The sequence below is a fragment of the Nothoprocta perdicaria genome, unplaced genomic scaffold (assembly GCF_003342845.1).
Source record: "Nothoprocta perdicaria isolate Ctin4 unplaced genomic scaffold, notPer1 scaffold_19, whole genome shotgun sequence".
Taxonomy (NCBI): Eukaryota; Metazoa; Chordata; class Aves; order Tinamiformes; family Tinamidae; genus Nothoprocta; species Nothoprocta perdicaria.
Genome location: NW_020455093.1, coordinates 2,286,310 through 2,301,780, shown reverse-complemented (window position 1 = coordinate 2,301,780; position 15,471 = coordinate 2,286,310). Strand labels below are relative to the sequence as shown.

General features: G+C 43.0%; 1 protein-coding gene across 3 annotated transcripts in view; it reads right to left on the bottom strand.

Moving 5' to 3' along the window:
- The window catches only part of ROCK2 (Rho associated coiled-coil containing protein kinase 2), an 84,007-nt gene extending 68,603 nt beyond the window's left edge, over positions 1-15,404 (bottom strand). For 2 of the 3 annotated variants that reach the window (XM_026037037.1, XM_026037039.1), the window contains exon 1: positions 15,274-15,404. In XM_026037037.1, coding sequence (XP_025892822.1) covers positions 15,274-15,387 — 114 coding nt within the window. In that variant the 5' untranslated portion in view covers positions 15,388-15,404. The remainder of the gene's footprint in view (positions 1-15,273) is intronic. The other variant, XM_026037038.1, reaches the window with a different exon arrangement.
- Positions 15,405-15,471: the final 67 nt, after the last annotated feature.

Below are 15,471 nucleotides of genomic sequence, written 5' to 3'. Positions count from 1 at the left end.
GATACCCAGGGCGGTCCGCGCACGTCTTGAGCGCCTCCCCACCCGACCCTCCTCAGAACAAGCCACCGACACAGGAACCATGATCTAAGGTGGGCACCTTATAGGCATCCTGCACCAACGCGCAGCAGTTTTCAGGGCTGCAGATTAACCAGTCGGGTGGTGTATGTTATAGGCCAGCACAGAGCAATATTTTATTCAAGTTGTGGGGAGGAAGCTCCCTGAGAGCCTAAACTCTTCTCCAGTGGGAATGGGAGACGGCAGAGGCAGGAACAGAGCGACCAAGGCCGGGCGGCTCCGATGCACAGGACCCACCGCGTCACCTCACTCCAACTCGAACCGACGGAGGGAGTTTGCTCCAACCCATCCATGCGGCAAAGAGGAGGAGGTATCACAGCTCCAGAACTGGTTGTTCCTGCTCATACAGATCCATCTATTTTAAGTACAGAAAGCATTTTCCCAACTAAGAAACACTAAGCTTCCTATCAATAGCTGTTAGTTGAGCTATAAGTCTTTTGCATTGAGTTATACTTTACATGCGAATGGAAAATGACAGAGGTCTCGAGGAAAAAATCACCACCAACGGTCACCTAAGTCATTCAAGCAAATTGCTTTTTAAAATAGAAAGCATCTTTTTCATCTTTACCCAGAAACATGAGCTTTTGAGGGACTGCAGTGAAATCCCARCCTGCTTAAGGATCACAGCTTACCAACTGTCCACAGAGAAGATGCATTTCAAAGCAGTCAAAACACTGCTTATTCACTGCAAAAACGTCCTTAGATGTTGTAGCAAGGAAGCCAGTATAAGGGCTTATGGAAAAGAAATACATATAATACCCCAAATCCTGAAAATAAAGAAAGCTTCTAGTACTTTTGAAGGCTGTAAAACCAATAAATCTGACTAAATTAGAAGAAAGTTTACACTGCAGTTCTTCACTTTTATGGAGCTCGTTTAAAAAGAAAAAGAGGAAAAAAAAAAAAAAAAAAAGAGGGTTCTTTCAAAATGTGGAGTTCGTTGCAAAAGTTTCTCCTGCAAGATCTTAAAAGGCTTCTTCAGTCAGCAGTCACCTAATCCACAGTTACTTTTAAAATGGGCAGTTAGGAAATAAAAAATATATACATTTCAGAATTAAAAAAATAAATATTCTTTAAAGATGGGTTGCATGCCTGCTGAGAATAGAGGGAGAAAGAGAGAGAAGAGCTCATTATTTTTGACAGTTTGGGTTGAAATTGCTCTTCAAAGACTGGATTAGTAGAAGTAGGGCAACTCACTCTTAGGAATATTAAGCTATATATAAAACTGAAGCAATTTTCCTTAAATGCTTGACAAAATGAAATCAATGTGACAGAATATCTGTCAGGCAACACCACCTGGTTAAACTTACTGAAAAGCTCTGAAAGGGAAAAAGAGCCTGGTAACAACATATATGTATTTCCTCACTAAAAATACAGAGACTGATATCAATTAATAAAGTTCCTTTTGCTCCAGTCTTATCTATCCTTATTTGTCAAAGTTTCACACATTCCAGCAATAGAACAAATTTAGTGTCATTGGAACACCTGTCCACTCTTCCTCCTATCCTCCCTATCTACCGTGCACAAAATTCCCTCCAGGATACAAGGAAGTACCTGAGAAAGAAGCAGAGGGAAGGGCAGGGCTGAAGCAGATACAAGCACAAGTTSAACGCGCTACCAGTCTCAGAGAAGTAAACTGTTTTATTCCACAGAAGTAGTTAATAAACTTATAGAATGACATGCTAACATCAAATACATTCAAACATCAAAACTAACATCTCGGGAAATCATAAAGTAATTTCACTAAGAAAAATTTCAGTTGTTATCCTCAATTAAAGCAACTCCATCTTGGCCTAAGATGACAAGAAAGATTAATAGGACATGGATACAACAGATATGCATGAGAGTTGACTGAAAAATAGCAGCTGCAGMCACAGTTAGTGGCACGATGAGCAAACCCAGCGCTCTGGAGCAATGCACTRCCCCAAGTCCAATCCTGGGGACAGAAGCAGCCCTACCTGGTTAAGGGGATTAATTTACTAAAATGTTTGAACCTAAACATGCAAGTACCTGCTTGTGAAATATGTCACCTTCAGAAGACTTTCAGGAATCTCAGGAATCCATCTATCTAGGATATATTTCATTTTTATTATTATTTATTAAATTATAGTCTAGCAATACAATCTGTACACCTTGGGAGAACAAATTTATATGGCAGTCTTCAAAGAATATACAAAGACCCAGTGAAATTCGCTTAACTTCTTTCTTGTTCCTCCCCTTTTACCTTAAAATAAGGATAAATTCAAGTTTTGGGACAATCATATATATTCTAAATTTGTAGTATATGAATTTATAGATGGCTCTTGTTGAAAGAGAAACTTCCCTAAAAATAACTGAGTGGGACCATTGACTGGGAAACGCTCCCCTGGGTGAAAATGCTGCAGCTCTGGTGCGTCTGCACAGGAGCTCTTGCAGCCACAGAACGTGATGCTCTCTCAGCTCTTAATTCTGTTTTGGTTTTGTTTTCATTTTGTTTTTGTTTCCTTCCCCCCAACATTACCCCTCAGTCTGTTTTGTTACCAAAACAAGGCTCAGAATTGCTTAAGATCAAACTACAAATAGGAAATAAATTAAAGCAGACTGTGGTGAAACTGCAAGTGCCCATTTCCTCCACAGAACACACTTAGAGGAGCTTCATAAGATTAAGGCAAAGGACTGGAAATGCCAATTCCCGTGCAGCCGTGGCTATGGGCATCACGCTGCCCTCCTCTGAAGGGCTGTCTTTTTAAAGATCAGTGCCAAGAAGTTACACCAATGGAATAACCAAGCACTCTCAAGAGTTTACAGATGACACCCATCATCTAAAACGCTTTAGAGACGTTGGAGTCAGTGAGAGACAAGCAGCCCTGAAAAGCCTGTTTGCAGTGGAGCCTTCGGAACAGTTTCATCTGTGATAAACACGTCTCCATCTCTCCTTTAACCACCCAGGAATTGTTAATAATAATACCCTATAATAATAAAACCCTCATTTCTCTGAACTTCAGCAGCCTTCAGTAAATGGCTAAGTAAAAGGCAACCAGTGTAGTTGCCCTAATGCAAGAGTATTAAAGTAGAAAATCCCCCACAAGCGCAAATTATACAAATATTAATTTCCCCTTAAGCTAATAAAGTATCAAAACAAGCTGCATATTAGTCTGCTCTGTGTCAGAAAAACCTAAGAGGTGCCCTGGAAGTTTACACTGGTGGAGCAGCAGCAGCGACTCCAAATACGGAAGGGCAGATAAGTGCTCAAATTAGTCGCTTTGGCCTTTCATATTTCAATGGCTTCTCCTATTTACCACTATTTTCAGAAGAAAATATATGCCGGGATTTAGCTTTCCAACAAGACTGTTTACACACACGACTATCACTTCCTAAAACCCAGGCCAAACAACAACAGATTAAAGCCACGCACCACAAAACTGCAAGGAGGAGGGGAGAGTTCCTTGAATCCAAATCCCTAAAAGCACTATAAGAATTTTCTCCTATGCAAAATTACTTCACAAATTGCTTTAAAAAACCCCAACCTGTCGCTTCCTGGAGCTCTATGGGTGCCCACAGGGCTGGAGAGGGGGCGCTTGCTCCATCCCTTGCTTCCCACGGCCCGCGGGAGCCTCAGGAATGGCCAGGATGCAGTTGAAGATCCACTGGGATGCGGATGGGGCCCCGCRTCACCGTCACCACCAGAGCTCCCTCCATAACCACTGATGAGGGACCCCAGCCACGGCGCCTCCAGCCTTCGACTCACCCATTTAACTCCCGAAGAAACTCGGGCTGGAAGGTTTGGGTTAAAATGTTACCAAGATCACTTAACTGCAGCTCCTCACACTTGTGTCTTCTCAAGACTGTTAAACATTTATTCTTCTAAAATTGAAGCCTCTTGGTTTCTYCCTCCAGCAGGATATAATTTTATCACTTCATTTAAAAGTATCTTGGAATGTAAAGTATTTTTGTTAAATATACTAACACTTCACACAGAAAGGTTAAGGTTGGAAGCAACCTCCAGAAATCATCCAGTCCAAAAACTTGATTGAGACTATACATATTGACAGAAACCCTTTACCTAAACACCAAAATATGCACAGAATATTTTAATATAATAATCTTATAATATGTTATATTATAAACAATCTTTTAGCATAGACACAGACTACTGCAGAATACCCTAGAAAACCACTATATTTTAAAATCAAAACCATCAAGTCAATTCTGCTTCTTTATGTGCTACAGAGACCGGTTCCCTCAAACAGAGCTGCTGCACACAGACGGGCCCTGAGAACGTGCGTCTGCGCCCTCCTGTGCACGTGCACCCTCTGGAAATCCGGTACCTGCCTTTCCAGGAGATCTTTCCTTTTGGCTTCCTTCCCGCGAGAGCCCCGGCTACCTGTTACAAACCACCTGGCAGCAACCAGGCTGCTCCTCAGCTCCTGCAGAATTTCCTTCTGCCTTGCTGCCCATCCGGCTCAGGGAAATGCTGGCCAACACCACCAGCTCGTGCCAGCAAAACCTCCTCTCCGCCTGCTTCCAGGAGCAATTCCCAAACAACCCCGGCCCCCCAAAGTCCTCCAAGGTGGTTCCTAATCCTCTGCCTACCCACTTGATCTTGAAAGGACAACGATGGAGCTTATCTGAAAGGGCAGAAAGACRTTCTTGAGGTCCAGCTTTGCGTCTGGCAGAGATTTCTGCGAAGAAATTAATGTTGTCGGGAACTTTGGTCCCAGGTGACAACAAAGTACCTCGTATCTTCACACTCGCAGGCCCGCAGACTAGGCCTATCTCTTYATCTCAGACATAAAGCTATTACAAGCTATAAAGGATTCCCAGATGGGTGAGGTATTTTTCCCCCCATTATATAATGTGTTGCGAAGTTTTGCTATTATCTTTATGCATTTGGGCAGAGAAATGTTGTCCTAATCACCATATAATTTAACAAAATTATCTGCCTTTAATGAGACAGGTAAATTACAACTCTATCAGAGATTACTTATCTGTTGTTATTAGAAATATCATCACCTGAGATTATGACAGCTAAAATGCATAAAGAATATTTTTCAGCTCACTCAGCCTGTGTTTTTTCTAACATGGAAAGCCTATCCATTCTGTGTGGTGATTCTGTCTTTGGGGAAACAAAGAATGGAAAAAAAAAACCTGACTGTGTAACAAAAATCTGGCAAGGACCTCAGAGCTAGGTGGATACGCCAAACTGTTGGGGGGGGAGGGGGGAGGAGAGATAAAAACTACATTTCAAGTTTCCAAGTTCACYAGGGTTTCACAAATAGACAATAGATTTCCCACAGGTAGAACAACTTCATCTTTTCTGAAGTTTCCTTAAGCTTTGACAACAGAAATGCCCGACAGGCCAATCCTGGTCTGCCTTCCCATTAGATCTGAGCGGGCAGATTCCCTCAAGTTCATCTGAGCTGGCTGCTTCCTGAGAGAAGCCAAATTTCACCTTGGAAGAAGAAACTGGTGCAAATCAGGAGCAGGGGCATCCAAAGGCAGCCAAGGGGTGGGAGGAGATGGATGCGAATCACATGGGACCAGGGAGCACGTCCACAGTGGGGAACTAACCAACCCAGCACCGGGCTCAGCCCTGCTGCTAACACGGTGCCTGGCMCAGCTGCGAGTGACAAATCTGATGGGACAGCTCCTAAATGCCAAGGAAGGACTGCAGTCACATGGAAGCCTCTTCTGATGGTATTTAGGCTGCAGAGGTTAAGTGTGCACTTCGGGAGTCTAGCACTGCACGTGCTACAAGAAGCCTAAACCACTGGCACACCAGGTCATCACCCCCTTCCCCACCAAATCAGTCCAGCTTCTACGTAAAACACACCGACAGGTAGAAATAAGCCCAACTGCACATGGGTTGTTTCCTATTTTAAATACGCTGCTTGGCTCCAAACATCCAAATGTCCAAATATAAAAATATCCAAAAACATCCAAATGTCACCAATTTACACCCAAGTCTGAAAGATGCACTGTGCCCCACCTTTACAATTTAAAAAATAGATTTAGGTTATGYGAGTTCAAAAAACAAACAGAAACGCAGTATTACCAAACATGCCTTTAACAAGATAATTTAAGCAAAACACAGCACATTGTCCAGAAAACCTAAAATAAACTCTACAGTAAGGCTCGATATAAGATTGCATGTGGCACTCCACCGTGTAAAGTCCTGCAGTTGATTCATATTAAATGAAACTAGCAGTTCTGAAATAATAAACAATGACACAGTCTGCAGAATTCACCTTTCAGTMTTAACGCACTAAGTTTTAGCCAAGAAGTTGTTAGATGTTTTGACATGTCAATAGGGGACAGCTGAAAATTTTGCTCCTTGAAAAACACTGCAGGGCACCCAGGAGAAATAATTGTTATTTCTTCTAAAAAAAAAAAAAGGAAATAGTTTATTTTGACACTTAAGTTGTCCATTTTTCAGAGGCAATCGATCATTAAGATAAATGAAGAGGTTTATACCTCGTAATCCCAGTGTTTCAGATAGACAGTACTTCTTCATACTGCCCACACTTGGAAGGTTTCTTCATATTCTTAACAGTGAGAAATAACTTGCGAACAGAGAAGTAACTAGATGCATCCACTCCGAAGGGTTTGCCAACCAACACGGTATCTGCTCAAGCATCCTCACATATTATGGAGATGCAGCTCATCCAGTGTGTTCCATTATTTCTTACATCATATCATATATTTCTTTTTTCCTCATTCAACCTTAATTAAAAAAATAAGGAACAAATGAACAAATACCACATTCAGGCAAAATGGGAGTATTTTTGCAAGTTTATCTGCCGCTATGTTAAGATTTTGCCACCTCTGATAAWTGGAGATCTACTATTCCCCAGGCTTACTGATACGTCAACAGTGTTTCTGGAGTGAAATCAAACCCTCCAAATCTGGGGATACAAATAGTAGGAAGAAACACAGAAGAGTGGGGATTCAAAAGAAAAAAAATACGGAAAAAAGTACTTTGTTCTGCAGTCACTGAAGCTGGTAGTAATTGAATAAATTGAGTAGATTTCATTACTGGCTTTCACGATGACATTTACTATCGGACTTAATAAAAGCAATGAAAAGAGCTGGGTCTTATTACATTTTTACAATTCAATAATAGGAAGACTTAAAAAAAATAAAAAACCAAAATAAAACAAAAAACCTTTAAAACCTGGTTATTTCTAGTTTACCCCATAAGTCCCATAGACTGGTTCATAAGGTTCATAACCTTATAGTAACAGCACAGATGCAACTCTTAAAATTTATGAAATTATCTCTACTTTAAACATTGGGAGAAAATAATGGGCATAGAATAGTGTTTAAATTAACAGCAGTAGCTGCAATACAAGAACAAACTGCCAGTATCTCCTTGCCACACGGGTAATTCAAGTAGATGTCTTCAGTTACCTTTGGTATGAAGAAAAAATAAAAGGCAAGGGAAAGGAGACGGGATTTAGTTTACAATTCGGACTCATACACACCTAAAAAGACCATGAAATTAAGTATTAAAGGTATCAAAAGGCAAGTATTAAAGCCCATGGCTTAAYCTCATAAATGGGCTGACTGTGTTGGTGGGAGAGGTCCCATAACGTTCACTGGGGGAAGAGGTTGCGCGCACACAGCTGCTATCAGAATGGTTTTCATTAGTTGCTAAACCAAAACCTAACCTATAATATCCTACTATTCTCCACACTTTCCCATTTTCTTGGGCTACAAGAGGGACAAACTCCATTGTGGCAGGGAAATTTCACAGACATGCTGTCCCACACATTAGAAGATGTACAAAACAAGTGCTTAGGACATGTAGTCATAGTATCACTTATTAACGCTTATGACRCGTAGTCATAATATCACTCCTGCCCCTTTTCACATAATTTTAACCCAATAACACCTAATTTAACAGCGGCTTGCCCCAAATCCCCTCAGCCACACACGGGAGGCTGCCACAAGGCACATCCCCCCCAGAGCGGACGCTGCTAAAGCTGGTTTTGCACAAACCCTGCAGCTCTCGGCGCAGCAAACGCGGAGGCTGCCGAGGGGCCCCGGCTCCCTCACCTTGCGCCCAGCTTAATCGGCGCTAAACACAGTTTGGCTGAAAACGAAGACCAGAACAAACCAGTTTCAGGAACCACAGGGTGAACCAGTTTCAAACTAGTTTGTGCACGAAATAGAGCAGCATTTTCATACGCTAGGCTGGCCTGCCGAGCGCATACCCCTCAGCCCAAAGCTGCAAGATGTTTCAGGGCATTATCTCTTTGAAGACGACGTGTACGTTCAGACACACGCTATAATGCRCTTATCTATAGAGCACGTGTCACTTTGAACAGGAAAAAAGCACTGACAGGACAAGACCAACCCAAGCAGAGGACCTTGCCCAAATTCACTGAACAGTAACTCCCAAGAAACACCCCAAGGTATTTCTCACCTGTATCACATTAGGGTAAGTCTAGGCCGTTGAGAGAGCAAAGCTGGATTTTTAATCAACAACTAAGCTACAGACTTTGGACAACTCCCTATAACAGCACCAACAGYCTTGCAAAAAAGGGCCAACCAAGATGCATAATAGCCTTTAAAGAGTAACCCAGATTTCAGTTAATTTTTAAATAGCACTCAGAAAAAAAAAGTGGGAAACCTTCTTCTGGCTACTTAATAGTTCAGTAATTGTCATGTTCAGCATTATTTGTTTTGAAATTACAAAAATATAAAGTATATTCTATGAAAATGAGTTTTTCTTCTCTCATCATGATTGCAAACCTTTTGTTTCTGCATGTGACCTCCACTTCCTCCTGGAAAAAAGTTAAAAACATTGTAGAGTTTGGGTGGCTCATCCAAACACAGCCCTGCTTTGCTGTGCAGAAGCCTGTTGCTCTGTAGTTTAAGCACAGCCTAATGAGAATCAGCGAACAGGATTCAGAACAGACCACTCACTCATCTGAACCCTCGCCAGCCAGAATTCAAGAGTTTGACGCAACATTCTGGTCACCCTCCCTACATCAGACAAGCCCACTCCAGATATTAGCTTCTGTAGCACAAGCTCAGGAAAAGAAACATTGAAAAAGTCTCAGCTTTGCCATTTCATAAAGCTGGAAACCAAGGGAGATCTGCCAAGTGCAGTGTCAACCCTCGCTAGAATTGGGAGCCTCCAGAGTCCCACCCTTATATTTATCCCTCTGAACTGCCCTGCTTTGCTAACACATAAGAACAACAGGGCTCTGGTGGTCAAGCAGCACAAAGCCCCATTAGCTCCATTTGGGCACGCAGGAAATACGACAAACACAACGGAGAACCACCAGCAAAAGATATGACTTAGGTAAACTGCTCTATATAAAACCAAACTGATGAAAAACAGACTTATTGAAAAAATATTTGTATGCATCAGCCACATTTTTTTTCCTTCTCACATCTTCCGTCTTGCAGTTCATGCAACAGCCGAGGCAGAAAGTAAACAGGAAGGCAGGCGGATGAGGAAAGTTGTGCATCCTTCCCCTCGCGAGAAACACACCAGTTTAACACCAGTTTAACACGCACCAAGGGTGTGTGGTGGGGAAGTCAAGTCTCTTAGTGGCTGTACCCATAGTACAGRCAAAAGGAAGAAGAAAGAAAAATGGAMAAAAAAAMCCACCAAGACATGAAACAAGCAACTGTAACAGAGTATCTCACCTAGAGAAACGTGGAGAAAAGCCACAGCCTCCCAACCAGAGCAACGCTCCACATCTCACATAAGGTGGTGGCCAACGCTAACATTTTAGGCACAGGGCCTTAAAAATCTGCTAACAGGTCACTAATACAACGCTCCAAAGCAAGGCTGGCCCTCGCCTGCACTATGAGCTGCTGCTGCTGCTATGAGAAGCGTTTGCAGAGCTGCAGCGAAGGCCTCTCGAGCAGCAGGCACGAGCTTGGAACCGAGTGCGATATTCCCTGCTCTGTTTACATAGCAAAAGACTCATTAAAAAGGGTTATTACTAACAAAGGCTGCCAAAATAAACGTAGTATTCTTGCTCTTAAGTTATACACCAAGAAAAAAATATTTTGAATAAATTTGCTACAAAAAGATATTTCGTGTTTTTAGCATAACAGAACAATCTTAAAGTCGATATAAACCTCCAAAAGCAAATATATGTGTGTGTGTATATATACACACACATATTAATACGTATATACATACTATATATATGTAATTTTATATATGTGTGCGTGTATATATATGTGTGTATACACACACACAAGTAAAAAATTTTGTTTTCTACAACTCTATGCAAGTTTAATTCACCTTCATCCCCAAATCCAAGTTTTCTTGGGCAGCTTCTTCACATTAAGCTTCCTCACATTAGTGACAGAAACACCATCTCATTTCACAGATCCAACTTGGGCAAGAAATCATTAATTGCCAGCTGCAGACATTCATTGCTGGGGTAGCATTTTTTATTTTTAATTAGGTGAGTTTTGSTGTGGGTTGCAGGATAAGACAAACAGTTAAATGCTATTCCATTACCTGAAACGTGAAAATGCAASTTAAAAACTTAAGTCAGTTTGTAACACCACTTGTACACATTCCCCAACTAACACAAAGGTTGCTAGTACCTGAAAAAGGGAAAGGTTTCTCATTTTTTATTCTATCATATATTTAAAGTAGAAGAGAATTGGCCAAGGGAAGTTCACACACTGGGCAAGGGAASGAAACCAGTGCCCCACTTCTGCAATTCGATCAATACAGGCAAAATACTGTAAGCAATCACCCTTTCTGAAGCTAAAATCTACCCACTTCTCTCACATGTAGCATTACAAACATCAACGTTGAGCAAATGGGCTCTTTTTTTACACTAGAAGTGAAATGCTTTAATTCTACAATGTAATAAAACAGATAAGAACACGGAAAGCTGTCAAAAAATTGCTTTCCAGCTAGCTAAATCGCTATATATAAGCCCATCACCAAAGAACAAGGAACAAGAGACAACCATTTCTTTGGAGCTCACCTTTTTCACCTCTGCAAAACATCCTCTGAAACCACAGATTAAAGACAGGAATAAAAATTTCTAGCACTAAAAAAGAAATAACAGAACAAGAAGCATCAGACACATTGATCATGTGGCCTTTCCACTACTCACTGGGCAACAGATTTCCAATCAGAGCCTGCTAACTACTGCATTTCAGCTCCTCCCTGTGCTTTATGGTTCCACTTRACAGTACAGATTGGTCTTACTCATTCGAAATTGCATGTCAATAAATTAAAAAAGAGATAACCTTTGTGCTAGATATGAAACACTCTGAAAGCCTGCATAGTGTAAAGCAGTATGGGCACAATCCTGCAAAGACATCCCTGCCTATAAGCTCTGATGACCTGCAGGGCCTGTATTAACAGAGCTCAGCTTTGAGAGCTGCTAATTTCACAGGGCTGGAATAAGGTTGGTGCCTATTCAGTTGATGAGATTACTATGGTCAGATGCATCTACTGATAGTAAAGGACCAGAGCCAGAGCTGACCCTGAGACTATTTTTCACGATGAGTAATAGCCAGGGGTCCCGAGGGCAAGTATGAGCTTAGCTGGACATCATTTCCCATCCCACTATTCATGTTCAAGCTAGCATAACTCTACAGTTTACTCATCCACTTCATTTTAACGGATAAATACAGAGGGAGTTAGTTTTTTGGAAAGCTCTGAGGCACGAGGCATTCGGCCTCTCTGCTCCTTTCCCCATTTCCTGGCCTGTGTGTGGCAGAGCCCAGCACAGCACCCACTGCCACCCCAGCGCCMCTCTCACAGACTCAGAGCTACCAGCTCGGGTACCTCAGGGATCAAAGCAACCACGGCAGAGCTGCAAGAAAACACCCAACACGTCACATCCGTAGAGTGACGCCAAGACCCAAACTCAACAGCGAAACCCTCAGTGCGCGTCGAGCAAGAGCGGCCACGAGCTCCCTGCTCTCACCAACTGCTTTTGGACGCCACCTCCAGCAAAGTGACCGAAGAAACAACTGCGGCCAGGAGGGTGACAGGATTTCTCAGAGCTCTTGGCCACTGCCTTGAAACCCTRAAGTTGAGGCCAACGCGTTCTGCGGCGACACAGCTACACCCGGGCCAGGAAGCGGGAGGCCGAGTTGGATCTGCACAGCCTACAGTGACCTATCCAGTCCTAGAGCACAAAGTGCTCCACTAGCATCCATCCACGCACCTGAGAAAATGTATTTCATACTACGCAAAGGAGCTCAGATAACACTGTACATAAAGCATATATGCAAAAGAATAAAGACTTSAAATGTATCTGAGAACTGCTAAGCTGTTCTTAAACATACTTGTCAACTGGGAATTATTCAGCAGGAATGTATTTATAGAAGGTTTCTTATGGATCATCCAAGGTCAAATACTATTTAACATTATCATCAACGTACATTAAGTACATACAAAAAAGAGTCACTGCTCTTAAAATTAGTGGATGACATAATCTGGCAGAACAGTAAATTATAAGAACACAGTACTTGTACAAAGTGGTCTGTGCAATTTAATGTAAAATGTTTTTTCCTATCAGTTAATGCAATGTTACATAACCAGAAAGAATAAGAGACTATCACAGCAAGACATGATTTTAAAAAATATATATATTTATTATAGCTTATGCAACCCAACCCAGGCTTTCAGCACAATGCATTGAAAAAAGAAGGACAGTCACCGAATGTCTGAAATGCTAAAGGTGGGAAAAAACCCCAACCAATTAACCAGCCAAACCACCTCCTTTTGTAGATGACTTTACCAATCTGAAATCAGTAACAGGGTAATACCCTCCGGGTGCCCCCATCTTCCACTCTTCAATCTAAAATCAGAAGAAACCCACCAAGCGCAGGCTATAGAACAGAGCTCTATTAATGATGAGACTATTTTCTACTATAAAACTGCTTTAAATTTAGCAAAAAAAAAAAAAAAGGAAGGGAAGAATCATGTCATATATTTCAATTTCTGTGTCTTTAAGATATTGTCTTAATTGTTAACCACCAGAACAAACTAAGTAGAGAGTTTTCCATCCCTTGACATCTCCAAATTGAAGCCACAAGTCTTTTCAGAAGATGTATTTTAACCAAATACACTATTAGGCTTGACAGCCCAGTGTTAAAGCATACAATATAGCAAGGATCACATTAGAAGATCAATGGTCTTTCTGGGCCTTAACGGGGAGAGGAGAAATCAATCAACGTATTTGGTTCCAAAGATTCTCCTGTTAAAGAACAGATGGATGTGGTGGTCGCAGCACAGTCTCYGCATTTATAACCACTGAGCAATTTAGCTTTTACGAGGCAGATAGGCTTATACTAGAACTGATATCTAGAGAAAGACAACTCATTACCTCCACTTTTCACTTCTCTCCAATTTGCACCATGTGTTGCAGATTAATGGCTACTTTTTTGCCTTTTTTTTTTTTACAGCTTCCCAAAAATAAAACATGCACAGAAAATGCAGAATTGTGGCTGTTTATGACTTTTCACAACGTAAGGAAACGAATTCCATTTCAAATTCCATTCTACATTTTTAGTTTTGGTTATGTTATTTTTGGAGGATGAAATAGTAGCATTCCAGCTAGTCTTTTTAAGACCTTTTCCTTGACTCTTGGTTTCTGTCACTCTATTTCTACTTTTAACCGAAAACACATTTCCATCTACAATCATTTGCACTAMAAGTGAGCTGTTCTACTAAATTAGTGATTTTATCAATTTTAATACATTTTCATCACATCCATCCGAATGCCAGCAGAGAACTAACGCCAAATAGCACAGAGCAGCCAAAGTCCAGAAGAAAAGGCTTTTATAGGAAATCCACTACAAATTTMATAGAGCAATGAAGACAACAGAAGCAGTTACTATTCCATACATACGCATGCAGAGAGGACAAACTAGGAAGCTTGATTCATTGAAATTGTATTTCACTTACTGCTAAACCATTTCAGCAACATACAGGGAATACAGAAAAGTGTTTACTACAAAAATATGCATTTACAATCCACTTGGTACCCTTCTCTGGCTTGCTAATTTTTCCAATGTATTACATTAGCTRATGTACAGTTTGTAAGCTTAGCTACAACCTCAGCTTACAAAAAATAAACCCCAAGTGCTAAGTTGTCACTAGTCTCAGTTCTGCAGGCCAGAACCTCTATTCAGAATCACAAACAGTTTTTAGAGTATCTAATGTACAGCTAAACCAGTGGGGCTGAGAGGAAAAGAAAAAGACACACAGAAAAGACAGCATAAAAGCAGCGAGTGCGAAAACCCACCAGGGTTAAGTATTAACCTGATGCATTTTTCAGAGCAACCGTACTATTTTTAACTGCTCTTTTTTGGCCACAGGTCAAAGTTTTCCTAGCAAAATACCAAAGTGAAAAGGCTGGGAGCGGAGCCCAGAGGCAGCTCCCTTTGCTCCGGCCTGGGCTCCAGCTTGTGGGAGCCCCGCGGCGCCGGCCGCCTCGCRCGTCCTGACGCTGCCCAGCGCCTGGGACAGGAACTAGGCGGCATCGCAGCGCCGAGAGGAACATTTTTGGGATGCTATAGGAGATTCCTATATTCCCCACGCAGCACAGGCGCACACAGTGCTCGCTCGGGTCCTGAATTTGAGCCAGACAGAACTGAGTCATTTAAGGGGGGGTGSGAAGGGAAAAAGGAGGGCTCTGCCTTTAGCCCCAAGTGCTTCTAGCAGCTCTGGGATGCATTGGGAGTGCTGTCCCCGTTTCCRTTTCTCTTAACCGGGACAGACTGGAAGTCTTGGGGGAGAAATGCCAGGTCTGTGGACCTAGAAGGTCAGTGTTTGAAATAATAATAATAATTATTATTATTATTAGAATAGGAAGAAGCCTCCCTTTCACCACTTTCCCAGGGTTCAGAAYGTTTCCAACGGGGAAATGCCCCTCCGTGCCCTCTCCTTCCCGGGATTCGGGGCGCTCGCAGCCGCCCGGGAGGCCGCGGCCCGGTCCCCCCGGAGCCCCGCGGGATCCCGGCCGGCGCCTGCCCCGCGGCCGTGCCCTTTGCCCGAGTTATTCCCGCGGGGAACATGGCGCTTCCCGCGGGTGGGCGCCGCGGCCGCGCACAAAGCAGGTACTCGGTGCGTGACAGCCGCGCGGGACGGGCCCGGCGGGCGGGCGGCCGCGACAACAATAACGACGATAACGACAAATACTAATGGCGGGGGAGGAGGGGCAGCGCGCCGCGTGCCCCCGCCGCCGCCCCGGCCGCCGCCCCGCTCACCAGCAGGCTCTCCACGTTGACCGGCGAGCGCGGGTCGCGGATGAGCGACTCGAGCTTCCTCTGGCGGCCCTCGAGCATCGCCGGCTCGGCCGCCTCCGGCGGGGCCGCCGACATCTTCCCCTCCTGCAGCGGCTGCTGCTGCTGCTGGCTCATGGCGCGGCGGCGGCGCGCGGCCTAGCGGGGAGCCGCGCCGCGGCC